The sequence below is a fragment of the Clytia hemisphaerica genome, unplaced genomic scaffold, assembly GCF_902728285.1.
Source record: "Clytia hemisphaerica strain Z4C2 unplaced genomic scaffold, Clytia hemisphaerica genome assembly, whole genome shotgun sequence".
NCBI classification, from domain to species: Eukaryota; Metazoa; Cnidaria; class Hydrozoa; order Leptothecata; family Clytiidae; genus Clytia; species Clytia hemisphaerica.
In genome coordinates, this window is record NW_027103342.1 from 57,082 (window position 1) to 79,491 (window position 22,410).

Sequence of the window (22,410 nt, forward strand, 5' to 3'; positions counted from 1 at the left end):
CATAGTTATAAATATACTTAGGGTGGAAATATTTGCTAGTAAACTGGTCCTGGTTTTAAACTGAAGCGTGTCCACGGGAAGCTCGTAAAGTTTTTTTCAGCAATATAAACAAAACAGACAAATCTTATTTTGTACTATTTTGTTTGACTGGACATGCTGAATCAATTTAACATTTAACATGGCCCGAACATGGCCCGAATGACTCGGGTCATGTTCGGGCCAAAAGAATTGATAGGGTCTCTCGGCCCGAACATGGCCCGAAGAGGCCCGAGAATTCTCGGGCCATGTCGAGGGTCGTTCCGGATCGTTAAGTAATCCATCGATCACATATCGATCCGTCATTGAGCCGTTCCGATGATCTATCCACCATCGAGCGTGGACGTCTGGCTTGTTGTATAATCAGGCATCAGGCATCAGTTACTTTACTCCAGACCTGATCAATCGAACTTGTCGAACCAATAGAACAATCAAACTAATCGAACTCCATCGAACGATTAAAGTTCGATTGAAAAAATTAATCGAACCTAATCGAACACTCACAATTTTTGAAGCAATAGCAGTTCGATTAGTTCGGTCAGTAAAAACTTCGATTAGTTTGATGATATTATATCCTCATATCTTCCCTCGCCTGCAAAAACTTGCACGCGATTTCCATTTCGACAGTTCCCGGACTTAACAGCTTAACGTTTATTGTACCTGGATGTTTGTCTATCCGGAATAAAGTTTGTAGCCCCTCTGTTGCGATTTCGCGTGCGGCCAAGTGGCGGAACACTACGCCCCAACAAACAGCCTCTGGCGCTAAAAGGATACAGGAAAAGTGTGTAATCCGTTATCGGAAGTAATTTCCCGATTTACATTCCGAATTTGGCTTAGAAAAGAAGTTAAAAAAAATATACGGTGGCGGAGCAGCACAAACTTGTCGAACAAAATTGGTTTATCAAACTGATCGAACCGAAACCTATTGATCGAACTTAATGGAACACTCACAATCTTTTAAAAAATCTTAGAGTTCGATTAAATTTTTTAATTGAACTTCAATCGTTCAATGGAGTTTGATTAATTTGATTGTTCGATTGGTTCGACAAGTACGATTGATCGGGTTTGGTTTACTGTTACTTTTGGGTAATTATTATCAGAAATTTGAAAAAACTTTGCATGCCACCATTAACGAACCTTCTGTTTATCTCCAGGCGATGTCAATTGAATTCAATCTGTCAATTGATCCAAATTTTCGTAATTGAACTATCAAATTTTATCAAACAGAATCAAACTATAGGTGTTTTGTTAGGTTGTGGCTTCTTCACAAAGACGAAAGACAGATCTCGACTTATTTCGTACTTTCCAGTCTCTTGTTTGTAGTTTTTCTGACTTTCTGGTTCATTGTGAGCTATTTTCTATGTTTTCTAACTTACTGAATGACTTACTGACGGATCGCCACCGGTGGGATTCGAACCCACTAAATACAAAGTTCAGATATTTTGAAACCCATTGCCTTATCCACTGCGCCACGGATTCATGCCAGGATGGGTTCTGACGGCTATTTATATTGTACAAACTGCAGTTTATTGCAATCACTTCAAATGGATAGACCAGGGACTGAACTACCAGAAGTTATTATTTTGAGCAGTAACAAACATCTAAGTTTCAAAATATTGGACCTGCCCTGCTCTTAAAAAAACTGGCTCTTACAAGTCTCTAAATTGGGTGTTAAAAGCTATCGGTTTACAATTTGATCATTTAATCTTTTATTCTCTTATGATATCTTTTTTTCAATCTGTTGTCTTTTAATCTATTATGTACAGAATAACACTTACTTCAAAAGGCCAAGTAATGTTATTATTTTTAAAGTTGCTACCCATATTATGTATGTTATAACTTATGAATATTATACATGTCACAATGTGCTTTGACCACGTGGTAATATGTATCTTCAAGAATATCTTCTGCATCATGCAATATTTAATTGAAATATTTTTTAGAACTCTTGGCTTAGCAGATGACTTTCCTCCACAAATTTTCTCTTATTTAATTCTGGTCTGTGAATTAAATGGGTACCCCAATAAGTAGCCCGATCGGGGTACCCTACCTTTTAGGAATACCCTCAATCCTCAAATACCACATGTTCAATAATAAAATTAACTGTCTTTCCAAAAACGGCAATTTTTGTTTATTACTCTTTTTACTTTTCTGCTGATTCAGCATTTCATTGTTGAAAAAATTCCCATTTTCAGCAATAAATGCTGAAAAGAGCAATAATTGCCATTTTTATCTTAAACACCCAACTGTTCTTGAGAAGAAAATAGCGAAACTCGGCACTTGGGGTTAAAAAATCGTCCTGAACCGTCTGCACTTGCACCTGAAATCCTCAAATTTTGCTATTATTATGCTTCCCTATAAATTATAGGGCTTGCATGAGATTTTTGAGTTTGAAATGTTGCTGAGTTTGCAGCTTTTTCATGTGTTTTTGATATCCTTTTTCTGTTAAGTGGCCTGATTTGATTTATGTATGATGTACACCATGAAACAATACTTTACAATTTAGGATTTATATATATGATATGCTGATTATTTCTCTTAAAAAAATTCTTGTTTGATAAAAGAAACTGGATTCGGAGGATGTTATTATCCTTTCAGTGACCTACCCCTTTTTTAATTATTATGAACATGAGTTATGCCCCTGGACAAGCGTCAAATCCACCCCCTTGAAACACAATGAAACTTACCCCTGGTCATAACGGGTTTTCAAAATTTTCAATGCCTCGGATGATTAAATACATCACCTCTTTTTTTTAGAAGCATCTGTATGATTAATTATACCGGGTGCACCAAAAAAAAGTATACAGGTTTGTTGAGACATTGTGAGCTTCAGGATTTAAATTTCTTGTTCATTCTTCTTTTATCGTAAAGAGGATGCTCTAACTTGAATTTTTTTTTTGGTGCATCCGGTATATCACAGCTTTTTTCTAGATGCGTCCAATGTACTGTACTTATTTTATTTCTCTCACTAAAGGTAAAACTTAAAAGAGAATTATAATTGTTGAAATTATTATGAATTTGTAGTATAATTAAAAACACATCATGATTCGTTTCCACAAAGAGCACGGTCAAAACATTCGACTTTCAGAGGATTGCACTGTGGCTTCTAGAACACAAAGTTTTGCAAATGCTTTAGTATTTAGTCAAAGACCTCTTGAAGAGAGTGAAGTGTTTATGGTTGAAATTACAGAACATGAACGTGGATGGGCCGGCAATTTACGATGCGGTATGAAACAATAAATCTTTTTTCTAAAAACAATGATATTTTGGAAAATTTATCGGTCCTTTTTACGCCGGCCTTAATTACACCAAAGCTCTTTTTTCCATTTTCAGCCCGGTTCTAATTTAATTACGATCCCTTACATTGTCCCTTATTACTCTAGCAAAAAAAAATTAGTGTCTATTATAGGGCTGATGTAAAAAAGGACCGATAAGGTACTGCAGTGACACGATCTGTATGATTAGTGAAAGACTACTGTATTTTCTGTTATATTATATTGTTAATGTCTTCTTCTTTAGTTATATCCAACATAACATCATCTTTTGGGGGAAAGATATGTAGACTAATCTTGTATTATCTATCTAACTTTTGCCAGTTCTTTGCGTTTGCCCCTCTCTTCGTTTGAATTAGAATGTGTTTTCGTTTACTAGAGTTTTTTTTTATCTAATTGTATGATTAGCTTTTCAACCTGGATAGTTTCAAGGGGATGTGAAGTACTTTTTTTCAATTCAGTAAATAATTTTTCTATACCTCAAATACACGTTTTTTTTTTATTAGAACACCTAAAATTTGGCTGAGCCTGGATGTGCTTATTTTTTTAGCAATTTTCAGCCTAAAATGTTCTTAAATGCGTTCTTAATTTTTCAGACTACTCTAAATCGACAATATCATGCAAAATATGGAGCACTTAAAATTGGTAAAATTTGGACAATATTTGACTCTCGATTTTTGAAAATCCATCACTAATTTCAGTTAAAACTGCTTGAAAAGAGGAAACAATTGTAGTCTCTTGTCATTTTTTTCCAAACTGAGGCTGGGCATGTTCTTAAGATATTCTTAATTTTTCGACGAATTTCAGCCTCAATGTTCTTATAAACTGGGTTCTAATAAGAAAAAAAAACTTGTATGCAATTAATCTTTAGTTGGTGTTCTGTGTCCACCCATTTCTTGTATGTAACCTTTTAATGGCTTACTTAATGACCATATATGGATAATAATCTTGTATTATCTATCTAACCTTTGCCAGTTCTTTGCGTTTGCCCCTCTCTTCGTTTGAATTAGAATATGTTTTTCGTTTGCTAGAGTTTGTTTTTTGATATAATTGTATGACTAGCTTTTCAGTTTCCACCCATTTCTTGTGTGTAAAGCTGTGATTTAAAGTGGATTGTTTGGATATGATTTGTTTGTCCGCTCAAATGGATTCTAATCTTCCTTTATTTGCAGGTATAACATTGCATAACCCGGCTGATATTGTAATACCGCAATACTTGTTACCAGACTTGTATCAACTTGGTAGATCGTGTGTCTTCTCCATAAAACCATGTATGTTAGATCCATTTAGTGATATGGAGCTATCAGAGAAAAACGAGGAAGATGATTTCCATTGCAAGTATTTTGATTCTATAACCAATTGTAAAACAACACATAATGTCCATCCAGAACTGTTGGTGAATGAAGATTATATTGGTGTTAAACCATGTGATAGAGGTAGCCGCATTGGATTTTTCATATCACCAGGCAGAGAATTATTTTTCATTATCAATGGGATACAATATGGACCTTGTGCAGGACAAATTCCAATAAATGGTCCAGTTTATGCGGCTCTTGATTTGTATGGGATGACAAGTCAAATAAAAGTCATAAATTGCCATGGTAAGCTTTTCTAACTTTTCCTCGCACGTTTCAGAGTTAGTAAGGTAGCATAAAGAGCTTTAAATAAGGTTATGAACAAAAGACCGACCATTTAAAGTTTAAAAAGACCTGTTTATCACACCTTTTTATACAAATAATGTTGGAATGATTTCCTGAACAGTGTAGAATCAGGAATTCCTCGTTAAACAAAAAGATCTTGCTATTAATTTACCGCCCTATCCAGGAGTCAAATAGATACATATCTGAACTTCCCTCAAAAATTGTTTTTTTCTATCTTTTCTCCTACAGTAGCACGACTGAAGACTTTGAGTATGGACTCATTGTCTTCAAATCATTCACGTAAAACAATATCCGAACAAAATCTACCGAAACTTTTAAAGAAAGAACTTTTGCTGATGTATGGATTAGTCGAGGATGAGGAAGATAAATTATCGTTGTCTTATTCCTCATCTAAACGACCAAGGCTGATGTCAAAATTATGCTGGGACCAAGGATAAATGTCTTTTAGATAATGCAATGATTATATAATCCTTAATTTATCCATATTTTAAGTGCATTTTATACTACTATTTTATTTATTGTACATTTTCGTGTTTTAGAGTTTCAAGTTTGAATTTTGAGAACTCATAGAAAATACACGGGCTGCAAAATTATATCAATGCAGTCAAAACATGTGATTACTCGAAAAAGTTCACGTGATCTTATTCCCATGTTACTTGCTTTACAACTTACAGCTGATAACTTTATTAGTGTCAATAAATTTGAACCAATCAGAAATAAATGTCATGTAACAAGCACATAAAAATTTCGAGTGAAAGCGTGATTTGTCTTCAGACTTTAATTTTGCAACCTTCTCTGTATTGATATACATATATGCCTATCAATTAGAAGTGATTTATACAAGCATGCAGGTCTTCATAGGGCTACTTAGACTACACAATATATTGACGAACAATATTTGACAATATCGTTTTCGGACCGTAATGTACGATGTAAATAACAGGTGCTCTATTATGAAAAGGAATTTTCCTTCTGTAAACAATCCCCCTATATTGTTGGAAAATTGCAAATCGAGCTGACAATATATTGCAGAAACCTTTCAATATATTGTCTGCACTCTAGCAATATATCATCAATATATTGCCTGACAATATATTGTGTAGTGTATGTAACCCTTATAATATACGTTTGTCCGAGCAGCAAGAGTGTACGTCCCACACCTCCAATCAACACTCTGAAACGGTCCAGAAAATGTCCCCTTTGGAGCATGATTTCAAATTAGGAGAGACATTTACGGGGAGGTAAAGATAAATGATTTTCTCTCTTGCGTCGTTTTTTAATTTCATTATAGACTTGTTATTTCGGAAATCCTCGGACTAAATCTTTTTTTTCGATTAGAAAATGAAATAATTATGTTATTTTGATAGAATAAAGATGTATAAATTTTTTAGCCAACTGGCTCAATGTTATATTTTACAAAATGTTTTGTTGGAAGTCATACAGTATGCATATTTATCACATATTTTGTTGGGTCGTACATATAGTTGACCATAGAAAATTTTCAATGCATTTTTACTTTATTATGCAAAAGTTTTAAAGACAAACACTGTCATGTCAATCCGCAGTTGTTGATTTATATCTGGAGCTTGCCCAAAATTGTGTTGATGTTGGATCATTATTAAATTCAAAAACTGCATAATTTTTAGTGCAATTCAATAGCTATTTTTTTATAACTCGATTTTGAGATTCCGAATTCACCCAATTTACTTGCAATTTACAATATTCTTGCAATAATAGGTTCGAAGTCTCCTCAATCTATCGTTTGAAAATTGTCCAGCCAACTACTTATCCTTTTATATTTTTTGTCTATACTTCCAGCAAAATCTCACAAAAACACACAATGAAAAAAGGTTTCGTGACAATATTTTCCATGAAGAGATACACAATGCTAAGACGGTTTACGATTGCTGGCAAAATAATGTTTTGCAATCACGACGATGAAACTTGAAGTGTATCAACAGGTACGTGCATTTTGAAAAGGCAAAAAAATTATCGCTAATTGAATATATATTCATGATATGCGCAATTGCAATGTCTTCAACGACCCAACAGCTGATTGGTTGAAAGTGACATATTGACTGTTTTTACGTCACTTACAGCCAATCAGCTGTTGGGTCTGTGATGTAATGTCAGAAGACATTGCAATGGTGCATATCACGAATATCCTAAAATACCACTCTTATGCCTATCAATCATTAAGCTATTCATAATATGCACCATAATGATCTCTCCAGTGCTTGAATTTCAGACCTAGGACGCTATCCGACCCCATAACCTTCAAGTTGACTTCTTTTCAAATGTAGCATCTCTCGTGGAAGGGTTAACAATTGTAGATAAAAATCTTTTAACCTTATTTTGCTGGAAATGACGCTTTAAATAGATAATCTTTTCTACAGGATATAATTTGGTATGGATTTTGCTACAATTCAATCCCTAATGACCTCTCCTACAAAGTTAACCCTAAAAACACAAAAAGAAAAATAAGCCGAACTTCGACACAAACCACTAACAACTTGATAACAGATTGATATTTTATGTATCTTTGTTAAGGCCTGTTTTAGACAAATCCTTGGGCTTTTAAAAACAACTTAGTTTGTTAAGACGAAAAACTTGGCAAAGTCACTTTAGGCAACCCATTTTTTTATCATGTTGGAATGCGTCTTTTTCTCTGCCTGTTCAAAATAGATTTTCTACTATTGTAATTCAATTTTTGCTTTCCTGATCATAAACTGAAATCTTCGCTTATCTTTCTTCTCTTAATTATTACGAGCGTGCTTCTACCATTGAGTTTAAAGCCCGAAGGGCTAGAGTAGAATCTCTAACCTCTCTCAGGCAAGAAAAAGTGAAGCCTTAAAAAATGCGCCGTATTTTTGACGACAGATTGAATCTAGCAATTCCTTTGTTTACGATTGATATTTTTTTCGAAATTTAGCGGTAAATTTTAGTTTCAATCGGTCATTTGTGTAAAAACCAGGCGAGCTGCTTCAATTTTTTTTAACTTCGACGGCTATTGCTATTTTATCGGACATTTTTCTAACCTCGTTTCTTCTTTTTAGAAATACTTCCAATTCGTGGTATCCTTTCAGATTCTGAAGTCATGCTCAAGAAACTTAAGTGTGAGAGCAAGTAAGTGGAAATGAAAAATTGTAAAAAATGCATCTACTATTAAAGTGCAATGATACATGCTCTATCCCACCAACCTGAAACGCTTTCTCGTGTTTTCACCCCATTTTTCTTTCTACAAATAAAAGTGAAATCTCACTTTTGTCCCATGGACAAAATCAGCGTGTCTTTTGGGTATAATTTCCCTCACTTTTTTCCCATGAAACAAAAAAGGAAACCATGGGACACGTACTTTTTCTTTGTGTTGGTGGGATAGAGCATGTTGCATTGCACCAACGCAAAAAAAACTTCTCGTGTCCCCAAGCCTTTAGTGCCGCTCTATTTTTTTAGTTTGAATTATTTTGAGATGATAACAAGCGGCATTTTTATGTAGTGGTTGCAAAAAGGTACTTTTTTCATGTTTATTTATTATTTGCACCCTCGAGATATATCCGCCACAGTTTGATAAACATTGGTAGATCTTTTAATACTGTGTCAGTCCTTCTTTTAACCTTGTTTTTGTTCAGTAGCCGCTTTATAATTGCTCAACATTATTGATACGGTACACGTTTTTTTATATAAGAACAAACTATAAGAACATAAGACTTCGATGGCCAAAATGTTAAGAACAAGTTAAGAACATTTTAAGGCTTTGTAGACTCTAAAATGGCCAATTTCTAAAGAAAATGGTGAAAATAAGAAGATGTTAAGAACATTTCAGACTTAAAACTCAAAAAGTCAAGAACATCATAAGATGTTCTTATAAAAAAAAACGTGTAGTTTGGAATACAAATCTAGTTTGGGATGGTACGTCATAACCTTTCTTTCTCATCTGCGTACTTATGGTTTTAACATTTCATCTTTTATCTTTACACGTTTTTTTTTATAAGAACAAACTATATAAGAACATAAGGCTTCGAGGCCCAAAAATTTAAGAACATTCTAAGAACATTCTAAGGCTTTGGAGACTTAAAAACATGTATTTTCTTAACCCTATTAGCCCCAGGGGGGGGGTAGAATCTACCACGCTGGAGTTCTTTTGTATATATCTCGGAGAAAAATTTTTCAAACGACTTGAAACTTTCTGACTTTTAATAAAATCTTATTAAGAGTACTTGTGCAAAATTTAAGTGTCATAGGTTGTCCAGATCAGGTTTTATGACTTTATTGTGAAACATGACATAAAACCCAGCTTAAATCGCTTAAAACTCAAAATTTTAAAGTGCTGATAACTTCTAAACTATTTATTCAATCATTTTCAAATTTTGACACGTGATAGGCATTGATAATACAAATTTAAAAAATCAAAAGAAAATTTTTGAAAATGATGACGTCATCATTTATGACGTCATCAAATTTTGAAAATATTACTCATCTTCAGCATAGATTTTAAGAAAAACTCTTCGTGAAATTTGCAAAACCGGCAATTATGTTAAAGAACAGTCTTTTATCTTTCAGAATCTTCAAACAGATTTGAAATATCTTTATTGGTTCGACTGTAATAGACATTTTTGTAAACCATATATTTGGGCTTTTTTCCGACAGGTGGAAATTTTGTGATGACGTCATCAGTTTTTGAATGACGTAATCAAATTTTTTTTTCTTCCTGGAAAATTGTATCATGATGGAGAACATCTGTACCAAATTTCATGGCCATAGCTCTTCTAGGTCGAAAATAATCGAGGGTGGTAGATTCTACCCCCCCCCCCCCCTGGGGATACAAAAGTCAAAAAAGCTTGGGGCTAATAGGGTTAAGAAATTACATCAAAATGCTCAAAAAATGCTGAAAATAAGAACATTTTAAGAAAATTTTTAAGCTTCAAATCCAAAAAACTAAGAACATCCGAAGGCTTCGAAAATTTTTGACGTTCTTATAAAAAAAACGTTTAAGTATATGAAATATGTGACAGTGTCGTTTTGATATGGCTGGATGTCTCTCAATTGTGAGGTGATTGTTGGATGACTACGAATTGGTATTAAGCGTTTTTTTTTTTTGACAAAGGAATGAATTGAGAATCAATCATATATAACTAACAAGAGCTGAGAGATGTGTACATAGTACCTGGAAATCGATTATTGGTTCATTTCAACGGTTCGAGGTAAGCTCGCAACTAACTTCGTTATTTTCTTTTTCTACCGGGTGCGCCACAAAAAAAGTTTCTCTTTAAAACTAATTTTCTCGAAAACTAAAAATTCTAAAAGAATCATTCCTATTTCATTGGAAAGAAGAAAGATAGACTTAAATTTCTATAGGTCATTTATTAAATTCGATTCATTAGATCAAAAGTTATGCTCAATTGAATAAAAAAGTTACTTTCTGAAAGTGCTCAAAAACGTTAAAAATCGGCCTATCAAATTAAACAAGAGCATAATTACATGATACATAAGTATGTTCGTTTCAGTCATAAAAAATGATAATTAGTCTTGATAACCTTTTGTTATATAAAGGAAGGTTGATTTTCAATGAAAGGAAGAAAATTTTTCGAAAAAAGGCCAAAAAGTCTGGTAAAATTTATAAAAATACATCAAATATGGGTTTCGACGGTTTCGAAATACACCAGCATTACATAGAGTTTATCCAGTCTAAAATCAAAAATCTGAGGAAAATTTGGTATAAATGGATTTGTATAAAATGATTTTGATGAAGATTTTAAACCCTTTCGACTTTTCAGTTACGAAATTATGTGTTTAAATTACTAAACAATGCTTTTAATCATTTATAGCGTTTTTAAGCACTTTCTAAAGTAAATTTTTTTATTCAATTCAGCATAACTTTTGATCTAATGAATTCAATTTAATAAATGACCCATCAAAATTTAAGTTTACCTTTCTTCTTTCCAATGAAATAGGAATGGTTCTTTTAGAATTTTTAAGTTTTCGAAAGAATTAGTTTTAAAGAGAGGATTATGGAACTTTTTTATGGCGCACCCGGTATATGCGATATATGGGCCCCGAGAGGACCATACAATGTTGAAGTCTGTTCGCTTTAAGTGTGCACTCTTTTTTTAAACCATGTGGAAACCATGGTAACGTGATAAGACCGTTGGGAATAGTTTCCACATTGTAGCAAAGAAGAATACACACTGAAAGATAAAGGGCTTTATTGGAATACTTTCTTTTTCAGCCTTAACTAGTTTATAGTGCTCACCAAAACTACGTAACGCTAACGCATCTTTCTGTCTGTTACATGTCTGATACAATTTTTTATAGAGGTTTGATTCTGGAAAGAAGCCGCAAAAGTTTTCGCTAAATAAAAAGTACTTTCCAAAACAAACAGGAAGCTTATTACCTAAACTGAAGTGTTTTCTTGAGCTTTCCTCGTGTCACACGAGTACTGAACGCGTCAAAAAACGTGATTTTTTCTTAAGACAATATGCTAACGGTAAAAAATACTTAAAAACGCGTGATTTTTTTTCCACCATATCTTTGTCTACTGGGTGACTCGCGTGCAAGCAAAAGCGAGATGTTGGGATTGAAATCTTGAGGAAAAAAGCTTTTGGACTTCTTCATGTCAAGTGGTTTTTTCTATTTTCTAGCTACTGGCTGGCTCACGTGAAAACTCACGTTTTTAAGGAAAGAAATACTCTAAGGGCGTGTACCAAGGGTCATTGATAAGCTTCTCTTGCATGTACTTAAAATTTTACTTAAGACCTTCAGGAATGGAGAATTTCCCTAAGCTTACGTGCTTTTTTCACATGTACGTAAAATTATTGGGTAATGGGTGTTGTCTACGCATTTAAACGCAGCAAAAAATGTCATTTTCAGCGTTTCACTGTTCCCGAAAGAAACAGTGAAAGATCCCGGAAACGAGTCAGGAATATTTCCATGGGAATGATAAACTTTAACCATCCTACGGTAATAATACTGTGTTATTACCACAGATTTCTGTAAAGCCCGAAGGGCTAGATGTCGTGCTTTAAGTTCTTCCAAGCAAAAAGAAGTGAATATCGCAAAAAGAAATACTGCTGCTATTGTTTTCGAAAACCCGCGAATCTTCTTATTGGTCAAGCGCTGAAATTCTATTGTAATGTCACGTAACCTAGGTATGATTTCTTACCTAACTTCGGCACACTTTTCAGCAAAAGCACGACATCTAGCCTTTAGGGCTTTATAAATCTATGATTATTACTAACATCGAGAAATAAACATCATTTATATCACACAATGACAACATTTCAGCACGAGAGGTTACCTGATGTTTTGCACACTATATTTCGTGATATAATTTGAACCCCTCTTTTCTTTGTGATATCATGAAATTATGATGAGAAAAGGGATTCGTTCTAACAATGAGGAGTAACATTTTGAAGACTTTGTTGATAAAATCTAGATCTATTGGACGCTCTTGATTATCTTCGTAATCATATTTTAAACTTTTTGGACTTACCTATGTTATGACGAACTTTTGATTTAGTAACATGTCATTTTCTGTCCTTCAATATGCCTGCTTTGGGATTTCTCTTTGTTTTTTTTGTTATGCTTTTTTATATCTGTGTTAGTGTATTTTTATATTTTTATTTGGAATCTTTTGTCAACAGCAGCTATATTGATGGTTATAAAATTTGGCAAAATTTTTGGGTGCTTGTTAGATGTTTCAAATTTTTTTATAAGAACCAATAAATTTTTGACGAGGCTCGACTGTTCTTATTTTTTTGTTACTCAAGTTTTTGAGGATTTATACCCAATTTTTATTACTTTGATTGCTTGAAATTGAGTAATCAGCATATTTCTCGTAACTTGCTCTTGTTATTTGGCGATTTTGAGCCTCATTGTTCTCCAAGATTGTTTTTAATGATTTTAAGATACACGTTTTTTTTTTTATTAGAACACCTAAAATTTGGCTGAGCCTGGATGTGCTTATTTTTTTAGCAATTTTCAGCCTAAAATGTTCTTAAATGCGTTCTTAATTTTTCAGACTACTCTAAATCGACAATATGATACAAAATAAAGAGCACTTAAATTTGGCAAAATTTGGTCAATATTTGACTCTCGACTTTTGAAGATCCACCCCTAAATTCGGTTAAAACTGCTTAAAAAGAGGAAAAAATTGTTGTTTCTTGTCATTTTTTCCAAACTGAGGCTGGGCATGTTCTTAAGATGTTCTTAATTCTTCGACGAATTTCAGCCTATATGTTCTTATAAACTAGGTTCTAATAAAAAAAAAAAACGTGTAGCATACATAGCCTTAAGTTTTTTCAACTGGCACATACTGTACCAAACATCATCCAGCCCAAGTTTCTCCCCAGGATCCAGGCTTTACTTTACAGAACACCCAAATTGTATTGCACAGGAAGTCCAACTTACGTGAAATAAGACACTTTAACCCTCAAGTACATTTCTATCATCTGTCAAAACACAAACGTTAGATCAACATTTAAATAACATATTTTAACCAACCTTTAGGTCAAAAAGTATAATGTGATATTCGATCTCGTTTTCTCTCATTTCTTTTTCGTGACATAGCAGGTATGGGAAATCCTCTTTGTCATGAAATGAAGGGAGACTTGCTTTTGTTTTTGTTATTTTTTGTACAAGTGTTAATGTGCTATAAGTGATCTAGCACCCCCACCTTTTCCTATAATTTGCTTTAAATATAGCTTTCTAGTCAGTTGCTTCGTGGTTAAAAAGTTTATCGCATGCAATAGTTCTTGGGGTTGTTTAGTTTGTAATAAATTGGTATCGATTAAGATATTCTAACATCGGAAACTTTGGGTTTTGGCAGACTGAAAGCAGAACAATATTTAGGATGAATATGTAGATGTATATTTTTATTAGAATATTCAAGGGAGACTCTTCTTCTCTGTTCACCACAAGCGAGTATGCGGCGCTCAACACTTAGTCTTTTAAGCACTCTGGTGACAACAGCAGTCTATACTCGCTTACCCGAGCCGCACTGATGAGTCCTGGGAAGGACGAAACGCGTGCCTGCGGATATATATATTAGAATATTTAGAATTCGCACAACCATCCAAAGGAAAAATATCTTTCAAAGAGCTTCTTCAAACAATTTTTAATATATATATGGCAGCCCAGAGTTTTTACCATCCGGGAATTGCGCTCAGATGCTTTCAAAGGAAGAATTTTTATTTAATAAAAAAGAAGACTTTAACAAAAATTATACATATTCTGTAAATTAGCTCAAAGATCTCAATACTGCCAATGTGGTGTTTTGTATACCATTTGAAAGAAAAGGTGTGAAAAATCAAAATTGTGTAACGGGTAAATAGTTTTAAACAAACTTTACATTTGAAATTTTCAAATATTAGATTTTTACTTTTAGTGCGAGTGAAATAGTGAAATGTACACTGAAAGTTTTAGCGGTTCATTTTAGTACCTTTAAAGGTTTATTTTAGCGATACCGCAAAACGACCCTTTAAAGGTACAAATTAAAAAAATACCTATAAGGTATTTTTTCATTCGTACCTTACAGGTACTTTTAGATACCTTTTGAGGTATGAAAATAATACTTCCAAAAGAATTTTTTTGACCCCGAAAAGGTTTTCCTAAGTCACCAAAAAGGTAGTTTTCAAACGATACCGCAAAACGACCCTTTTAGGGTAAAATTTGTCTGATATACCATTAATGTGCTTTAAAAACACCACCAAAAGGATTCAAAAGTGCCGACAAAGCGGTTTTAGTTTTTACCCACGGGGTTGTTTTTCATCACTTACATGTGATGGTGCGAAAAAGGTATTTTCCTTAACCTCCTAGGTATTTTGAATTTCCTATCATTTCTTCACTAGAATAAGCGTATACTAATTGAACGAATAACTCATAAAGTTAATACGGGAGATCAAAGCTCCTATCTTTATTTTTGTAGATTGCATTAAATGAAATTTACAACATTGATAAATATAGAAGAAAGCCAAATAATTCAATAAATGGAATGGTGTATCATAAATTAAATAAAAGTTACAATTAACAAAACTAGTAAACCGATTTTATATCAGCTAATAATTATACACTATTTACTATTCAGTAAGATTATTCAATCTTTCTCATTTATTCACTGCCGTGATTTCTTCTGTATAAGACTGAGCAATTTCATAGGGAAATGCCGTCAGAGGATCTCTTGACTTTCCTATGGTGATGCCATCTAGGTGAATGAAGAAATCTTGATCCTCAAAAGTGTCGGGGTTAGCATTGCCGATTCGAGGAGAAAGCGCGTTCTCGATTCCATAGTAATTTTTGGTATCTTCTCGAAATAGTACCGGTAACGTTAATACTCCCACAACAGCATATCGATCTGTTGAAAAAGAAAGTTACATTTTGTAAAACTTTTGTTCATTATATTCTTACTTTCAATGATATTTCAATGATCCTATATACGCTTGTTGCAAAGTAACATATTAGATGCCTGGGGCACTGACCTTGACGGCCGACGGGGACGTGCCGCTGTAGTTTGAAAAGTTGACACTGTCAGATATGAATTTTTGGTAAAATCGGGACCCTATCAGAGCTATTTCCCTATTTCCAGTTAATTTGGGCCCTGTCAGATATCTTCAGAGCCTAAAAAGGGGACTCTGACCAGTGGCACGTCCCCATACCCAATTTTGCCTGATAGCCCCCTCCTGATTCAATTAGCCGAATTTTGCTTACCTGTTCGCCATTCGCAAGGTTTGGGTATATTTCAATCAGAATTTTGACGGATATGCGATCCTTGATCAATTTTGCTCGTCGATACGCTCAAAATTCCATTTTCAGGGCAGGATAAGCTCCAAACGAGTCGTTCTTTTTGCTTAGAGCAATAGGTTTGTGATTTCAGAGTTTCAATATGCTTTTGAACCGAATGTTGATTTTCTCCAGCAGGGATATTTGGGAGAGTTGATCAATCCCCAAAATTTTTTGGATTTTTTCAGCATCACAAAATAATAGCTATAAGATAATCTAGCGAGCGGCTAAAATTCGGACTTTAAATAATTTGCGAATGAGAGCTTCGACCTGTCAGATTGACAGACAAAGAGCAAATGAGCGGCACAATCAAAAAGTGTATTTTTAAAAGAGGCGGGAGTCTGGGTTTCTCTCGGACTTTAAGGAGAATTTACTCATTCTAGTGCTGGAATTATACCGCGGAAGTATCATTGTTTTCATTTTCTCACAACGTCCCGTCGTTCTCTCCGTCCCAGGACTCTTTGGAATGTTACCTCAAAGAGCATCAATTTTATCAGAAAGGGTACGAATTTGTATCTCTAAGGTATCAAAGGTAGCGAAGCTCCATAGACACGATTAGGCAAGAATCATAGACGCGATTAAAAGTACCTCTAAAGGTATTTTTTTGCCGCCTGTTTTCCTGCAAGAAAACATTCAAAAATACCTCAAAGGGTACAAATTTGTATCTCTAAGGTATCAAAAGTAGCAAAACTCCATAGACACGATTAGGCAAGAATCATAGACGCGATTAAAAGTACCTCTAAAGGTATTTTTTGCCGCCTGTTTTCCTGCAAGAAAACACTCAAAAATACCTCAAAGGGTTCGAATTTCTAAGGTATCAAAAGTAGCGAAACTCCATAGACACGATTAGGCAAGAATCATAGACGCGATTAAAGATACCTCTAAAGGTATTATTTTGTCGCCTTATCCCCGAGGCTTCAAAGGCAGCATAACTCCAACCCATGATAACATCTATGAAACAACCTTAGGCTAAAGGGTAGCTTTTAAAAGTGAAATTAATTGAGCTTTAAAGGGTTTCAAGCGGAAATACGGTTAGAAAAATAACTTTCAGAGTCTTGGATTATAACGATTCCCTAACACAGAGCATAAAATGTTCAATTAGAGACCTTTATGATCTGTCTTGCGTGCTCGTTCATGCCAAACTAGACTCCTCAAGTTCTGCCGTTCAATCTTAAGTTTTTTCAAACGACATCCCCTTTCTACTGAGCGAATGAGAATCTTGACACTCTACTTTATACCGTCGAATGGTATTTTATTATACTTTGATATTTCGGAAAAACTGAAAATTGTTTATGAGTTACCTATGAGGTACATAAAGATCCCTTTAGAGTTAAGGGGATCTTCAGAATTCCTTCGAAGGCTTTTTTCCTGCCCCTGCGGTTACTATATTATACCTTGTCAACTTTTGAATTTTTGGAAATCCCGAAAATCACTCAAAAGGTATAAAATAATTCCTACGGGGTGTTTTGAAATTACCTTAACGGTGTTTTTTAAAATCGTGCCACAGAAGGTATCATTTTAATCCTTAAAGGACTATATCTATTCCCGAAAAGGGACAAATTTGTTATCTAAAGGTAAACGCGATTATTAGAACCTCTAAAGGTACTAAAATGAACCGCTAAAACTTTCAGTGTATGTGAATCGATGAATTCAAACTCTGTGTGTGATTTTTGTTCTTGTTTGAATCTCTGACGGTCTCACAAGGTATGTTATATTCACTTTTAATTGAATTTCTGGCGATTGAAACACCCCTATCTCAACAGAGAAATGAAAAGCGAAGAACATTTGTCTATTTGTTAGACTTAAAACCCAGTTTTTTCATTTCACATCTTTCCGATGGCTAACGAAAGTTCTGAAAACCTTTGTTCAGCTAGGCGTTTTAGGCGGTTGAGGTTGGGGCATGATGGGGCTGTCTAGCTTTTTTCTAAACACCCCTCTTCCAGTGACTCGGTGAGAATCCAGCTTGCGTTGGACGCGTTTGTTAAGTTTAGGGTTATCTAAGTAAATTTATTAACCCTTTAAGTGTCATGGTCATTTTTTTCTAAGTTTTTTAAAGAAAATTGCTAGTTCAAATTTTAGAGGCTTATATCTCCGGATCTAGAAGGAGTTAGAAGCTCGTTTATAGTTCGTTGGATAGCTTAGACTATCCTCATTCTTTTATACTATATAAGAACATAAGGCTTCGATGGCTAAAATGTTAAGAACATTTTTAAGGCTTTAGAGACTCTAAAACACCAGATTTCTTAGAAAATGGACAAAAATACTCACAAAAAGGAGAAAATAAAAACATGTTAAGAACATTTTAAGGCTTTGGAGACTCTAAAACACCCTATTTCTTAGGGAAATGGACAAAAATGCTTACAAAAATGGCAAAATAAGAACACGTTAAGAACATTTTAGGCTAAAAACTCAAAAAGTTAAGAATATTCATAGGCTTCAAAAATGTTGGATGTTCTTATAAAAAGATTTTTGGATGTTCTTATAAAAAACGTGTACAGTACAGTATAAGATCGTTCCCTGATAGTTGCTACTCAACGGATGAGTTTTATTCTTATTCTTATAATTATGATTAAACTTTTCTTATAAATAAACAAGATTATTCATGAAGAACTTTTTCTAAATGCAAACAAAAGAGGGCGATTAACATGGAGACCGTGCATTTTCTAATTATAATTACCTAGAGATAATTAGTATTATGTTTGTAAAGAGCTTGTTAACTTTTTGCGAATCAATTTACTCTAATTGGGCTACCATAATTTGGGTTAACAATCAAAATGATTAAAAATAGCGAACTTTTTGCACGCACATGGAACGGTACCTGTTATTAAATAGAAAAAGGACTGGGACAGGCTAGTACCATTCCTAGAAAGTGCAGTAGACATTTCTTAAATCGCATCTTATTTTCAAAGATCTTTTCCTCTCTTTATATTTTCTAGCAAAGTAGTTAAAGAATCTACTCTTCATTTTGAAGGGGATTATCTAGGGGGATCCCCATTGTTAGGTTGTTACAATTTGAATACGTTCGTAATTAGTGACAGGAAAATGAACTATAGCCACCTGATTATAAGTGAAATTAGTTCTGCCTTAGGATGGCCATGTAATTAGATTGATTTGAATTTTGTTGTTTTCGAGAAACGTGCTCCTTTTCACAGGCGCTGGTCATCACAGGTGGATATTTGTTTATTTAGTATCTTTTTTTTGTGGAGTTCGTAGTTTTCTGGTGTACGTGAATCGGATTAGAAAAAATTAGACATTGTTATGAAAGTTAGCTTTTGTTTGTGTGCTTTTGTGGAGTTGCTTCACTTCAAAAAAGGACTTCTGTATCATGTGTTTGGTAGAAACTACTAACCCTATACCAACTATGGACGGGTTTCAATGTTTTGATTTTGTGCGGGCGGACTGATGTGGGCGGGCGATTGCGCTTAATTATTGGAGGCAAAAAGACTTACGATTTATATGGAGGCGAGTGAATATCAATAATATTTTTGATAACTACCAGTCATATCTGTTTATGAAGCCTATTATACCTCTGAGAAAACATACTAAAATTTCTTTTCAGAAGTCCTACCAGAGACTTCGTCAAAACAAAAAATCTGCTTGCCTCCAGCAAATGTTATGGTCTTTCTGCCTCCAAAAACTCGGGCTGTAAGTCACGTGAGTAAACAAATGACGTATCACAAAAGCCATTTGTTTGACACTTGGGTAATAAACTAAGTTATAAAAGGAGTTCTGAGGTCAAACACAGAATAAGACATTTTTTTGCTCTACTTACTTACCTACTTTAGGAAAAACAGAAATCTTACTTCAATCTTGTTCTTCTTGCAGGACTTTCAAAACAGCTATCTAATAACCAACCAAACCATATTGGCACTCACGATGTTTCATTTAAACCAAGAACATGGTATCAACATCCAATTAACAGACAATTGCACTGTAGCCACCAGAACTGAGAGCTTCTCTAACGCTTTAGTGTTCAGCCAACGTCCTTTACAAGAAGGTGAAGTATTCATGATTGAGATCACGGACAGTAAAGATGGATGGTCTGGTAATTTGAGGTGTGGTATCACACTGCATAACCCCGAGGGTGAGTTTTGAAGATATCTCATACAAAATATTAGAAGAAGCTACCATGTCTCAAGCTGAAGCAGAATGATGCGTAATCATTGCTGAGTAGTCAACAGTTCGATGCCGGCAATTCGATCAATCAAGACCATTCTTTCACCTCCTCGTCTCTAGCGAGGCCAGTTATTTTTTCGTATTGAACAAATTGCCAGTGCTGAACTGTGTTCAACTTCAGTGGTCTACTCAGCAAAGATGATTGTATCATTGTTTTTTTTTCAACTGCCGTGGTTTGAGAAAGATAAAGTAGCTCTATTGCATAGTGTGTTTTTGAAAAAAATTTCATTACATTCGCTGAGTTTTCTCAGGTATTTTATTGTTGAATTAGATATCTTATCTGAATTACTGATGAGCGCTATTCCCGCGTTCTGTGTCCCCGCGTTCTGTGTCCCAGGGAAAACAGATAAGACGCTTCCAGACAGGTAAGAAAATGGTTGATAAAACTTTATTTAAATCGGTTCTGCTTCATCTTTCTATCTAGAGATTACCATCCCACAATACCTGCTACCAGATCTCAGTCGCCTTGGCAAATCATGCGTCTTTTCAATCCGTCCGTCCACATCAGACCCATTTAACAATCTCGAAGCAACAAATCAGAATAATCAAAACAGTTCGATCAACAACGAGGTTCATTTGAAATATTTTGATTCAGTCGGTCGCAGTGAGAAAGCAACGCATAGCATTCATCCAAAATTACTTGTAAATCACAATTTCAAGGATCTCAAGCCGTGTGATACAGGTAGCTGTTAGGGTTTATTTCACATAGCATAGGGGCTACTCACACCTTGATTAGAAGGGTTGTATATGAATAAGCCCTACATAACTTTTTTTTAACATCAGTGGTACTTCAATATGGCTTTCTTTCGCCGTCTGATTTAATTTGCAGTTCATTGTTTATTTTATTTCAAGATATTTCAAGAGACATATAAAAATTTTGTACTTTTGTGTCACATAGCAGAATAAACCCATTGCACGAGCTTCGACAAATCGGGTTATCAGGGATCTATCAGCAAGCCTTGTTATTTATATTCCCTATACCATCTCGAGCAGACCGTGTAACTGATTGTATCCTTCATTGTGTTTTCAAAAGGTAGCCGCATTGGATTTTTCATATCACCAGGCAGAGAATTATTTTTCATCATCAATGGGATACAATATGGACCTTGTGCAGGACAAATTCCAATAAATGGCCCAGTTTATGCAGCTCTTGATTTGTATGGGATGACAAGTCAAATCAAAATCGTAAATTGCAATGGTAAGTATCCAAAGAACCTTCTTACAAGCAGAAAATCTCCGAGCAGACTCTGACTACTCCACACTACTCTAAAAGCCCAGGCTCCGTAAGAGAATCTGCTAATCAGAAGTTCCAGCATTATTTTGTAGTTTGAATAATTTTTGAACACTTGCTTTTTAGTTCCATCACTCTTAACATCGGGAATGCAAGCAGCACGTGTATCGTTCGATAGAAAATGCATCACTGAACAGAACCTACCACGAGATTTGAAACGAGATTTATTGAACACTTATAAAACACCAGCAACTCAAAGCACTCAAACTGAAACAGCAAGTGAAGAAAATGAACAAATAACTGAAGTGCAGCAAGACCCTCACTCAACATCTGTCATTTTCTTTTAACAATCTAGTCTATGGGGAAATCAATTTGAATTTTGATGGGTTTTTTGGGATGTTGACTACGATATGGTTCCACAACCTCGACCAGGGCTTTTATCATTCTTGTGGAGGATAGGTTGTGTGTGATATTGTTTGGGGTTTTCTTTGATAAATTTTATCAAGCTCGCAACAAGCAAAGAATTGCTCTAACCGAGAACCGAGATCCTCGATCGAAAGAGGAACAATGGAACAATAAATTCTAAAGATGTAGGAATACAACAGCATTCGGTTAGCAATGACTTTATAAATAGCCATCACCAAATGGTTTTGGACGGTTTACCCCAAACCAAAACCGGTATTAATTGTTCGTTAAAGTGAGACTTTTAGTAGATGATTACCCGATAATATTTTGATATGTTCGGTTTTATTTTAGTTTTGTTGAAGATGATTTTGTTCAGTTTATAAAAACAGACTCGACAACTTATAGTTTTCATTTAATTTTTTTGTATGTAGAAATAGACACCCCCTTCTCACAGACCCACTGGGAACCCTTCCCACTGGAAAAACTGGCCAAGATATCGTCCCGGTGGAAAATGATCCTCCAATTTCTGTCCCCACTGAAATTAATCAAATAAGCCAATCCTATCCTCACTGCAAAATATTTACTATTTTTCCCTTCCCCACTGAATTTTCTGACAAAAGAATTGAAATCCCCATTTATAAAAATATGAGAATATCATATCAATTCCCATCGAGTTTCAGTCAGTTTCAGTTCAGTTTCAGTGTAAATAGGGAATAAAGAAGAGGCTTTTAGAGTCAGGAAACATTATCAAATTTATAAAATCTTTCACAAACATTCACTTGTGACACGTTTAAAATCTTAGTCGGTATGTTATTTTATTTTTAAAATCTTTAAAGTAAACTTTGGAAATTTGAAA

General features: G+C 34.5%; 2 protein-coding genes across 2 annotated transcripts; both read left to right on the forward strand.

Annotated features, from left to right (window-relative positions):
- Positions 1-2,996: 2,996 nt before the first annotated feature.
- On the forward strand, positions 2,997-6,527 carry LOC136818505 (neuralized-like protein 2). The gene is made up of 3 exons (XM_067074851.1): positions 2,997-3,262; positions 4,481-4,909; positions 5,198-6,527. The coding sequence occupies exons 1-3, from the start codon at positions 3,079-3,081 to the stop codon at positions 5,404-5,406; spliced, it is 822 nt and encodes a 273-aa protein (XP_066930952.1). The 5' UTR covers positions 2,997-3,078; the 3' UTR covers positions 5,407-6,527.
- A 1,879-nt stretch (positions 6,528-8,406) lies between these two features.
- On the forward strand, positions 8,407-22,356 carry LOC136818517 (neuralized-like protein 2). The gene is made up of 6 exons (XM_067074855.1): positions 8,407-8,478; positions 10,074-10,170; positions 19,568-19,826; positions 20,343-20,600; positions 20,952-21,116; positions 21,276-22,356. The coding sequence occupies exons 3-6, from the start codon at positions 19,619-19,621 to the stop codon at positions 21,494-21,496; spliced, it is 852 nt and encodes a 283-aa protein (XP_066930956.1). The 5' UTR covers positions 8,407-8,478; positions 10,074-10,170; positions 19,568-19,618; the 3' UTR covers positions 21,497-22,356.
- The last annotated feature ends 54 nt before the right edge of the window (positions 22,357-22,410 follow it).

Bases quoted from the DNA above. Each gene is read 5' to 3' on its own strand.
- LOC136818505 (XM_067074851.1), top strand. From the start codon at position 3,079: ATGATTCGTTTCCACAAAGAGCACGGTCAAAACATTCGACTTTCAGAG. The intron at 3,263-4,480 runs GTATGAAACAAT...CTTTATTTGCAG, and splicing joins GGCCGGCAATTTACGATGCG to GTATAACATTGCATAACCCG. The intron at 4,910-5,197 runs GTAAGCTTTTCT...TTTCTCCTACAG, and splicing joins AAAAGTCATAAATTGCCATG to TAGCACGACTGAAGACTTTG.
- LOC136818517 (XM_067074855.1), top strand. From the start codon at position 19,619: ATGTTTCATTTAAACCAAGAACATGGTATCAACATCCAATTAACAGAC. The intron at 19,827-20,342 runs GTGAGTTTTGAA...CTTTCTATCTAG, and splicing joins CACACTGCATAACCCCGAGG to AGATTACCATCCCACAATAC. The intron at 20,601-20,951 runs GTAGCTGTTAGG...TGTTTTCAAAAG, and splicing joins TCTCAAGCCGTGTGATACAG to GTAGCCGCATTGGATTTTTC.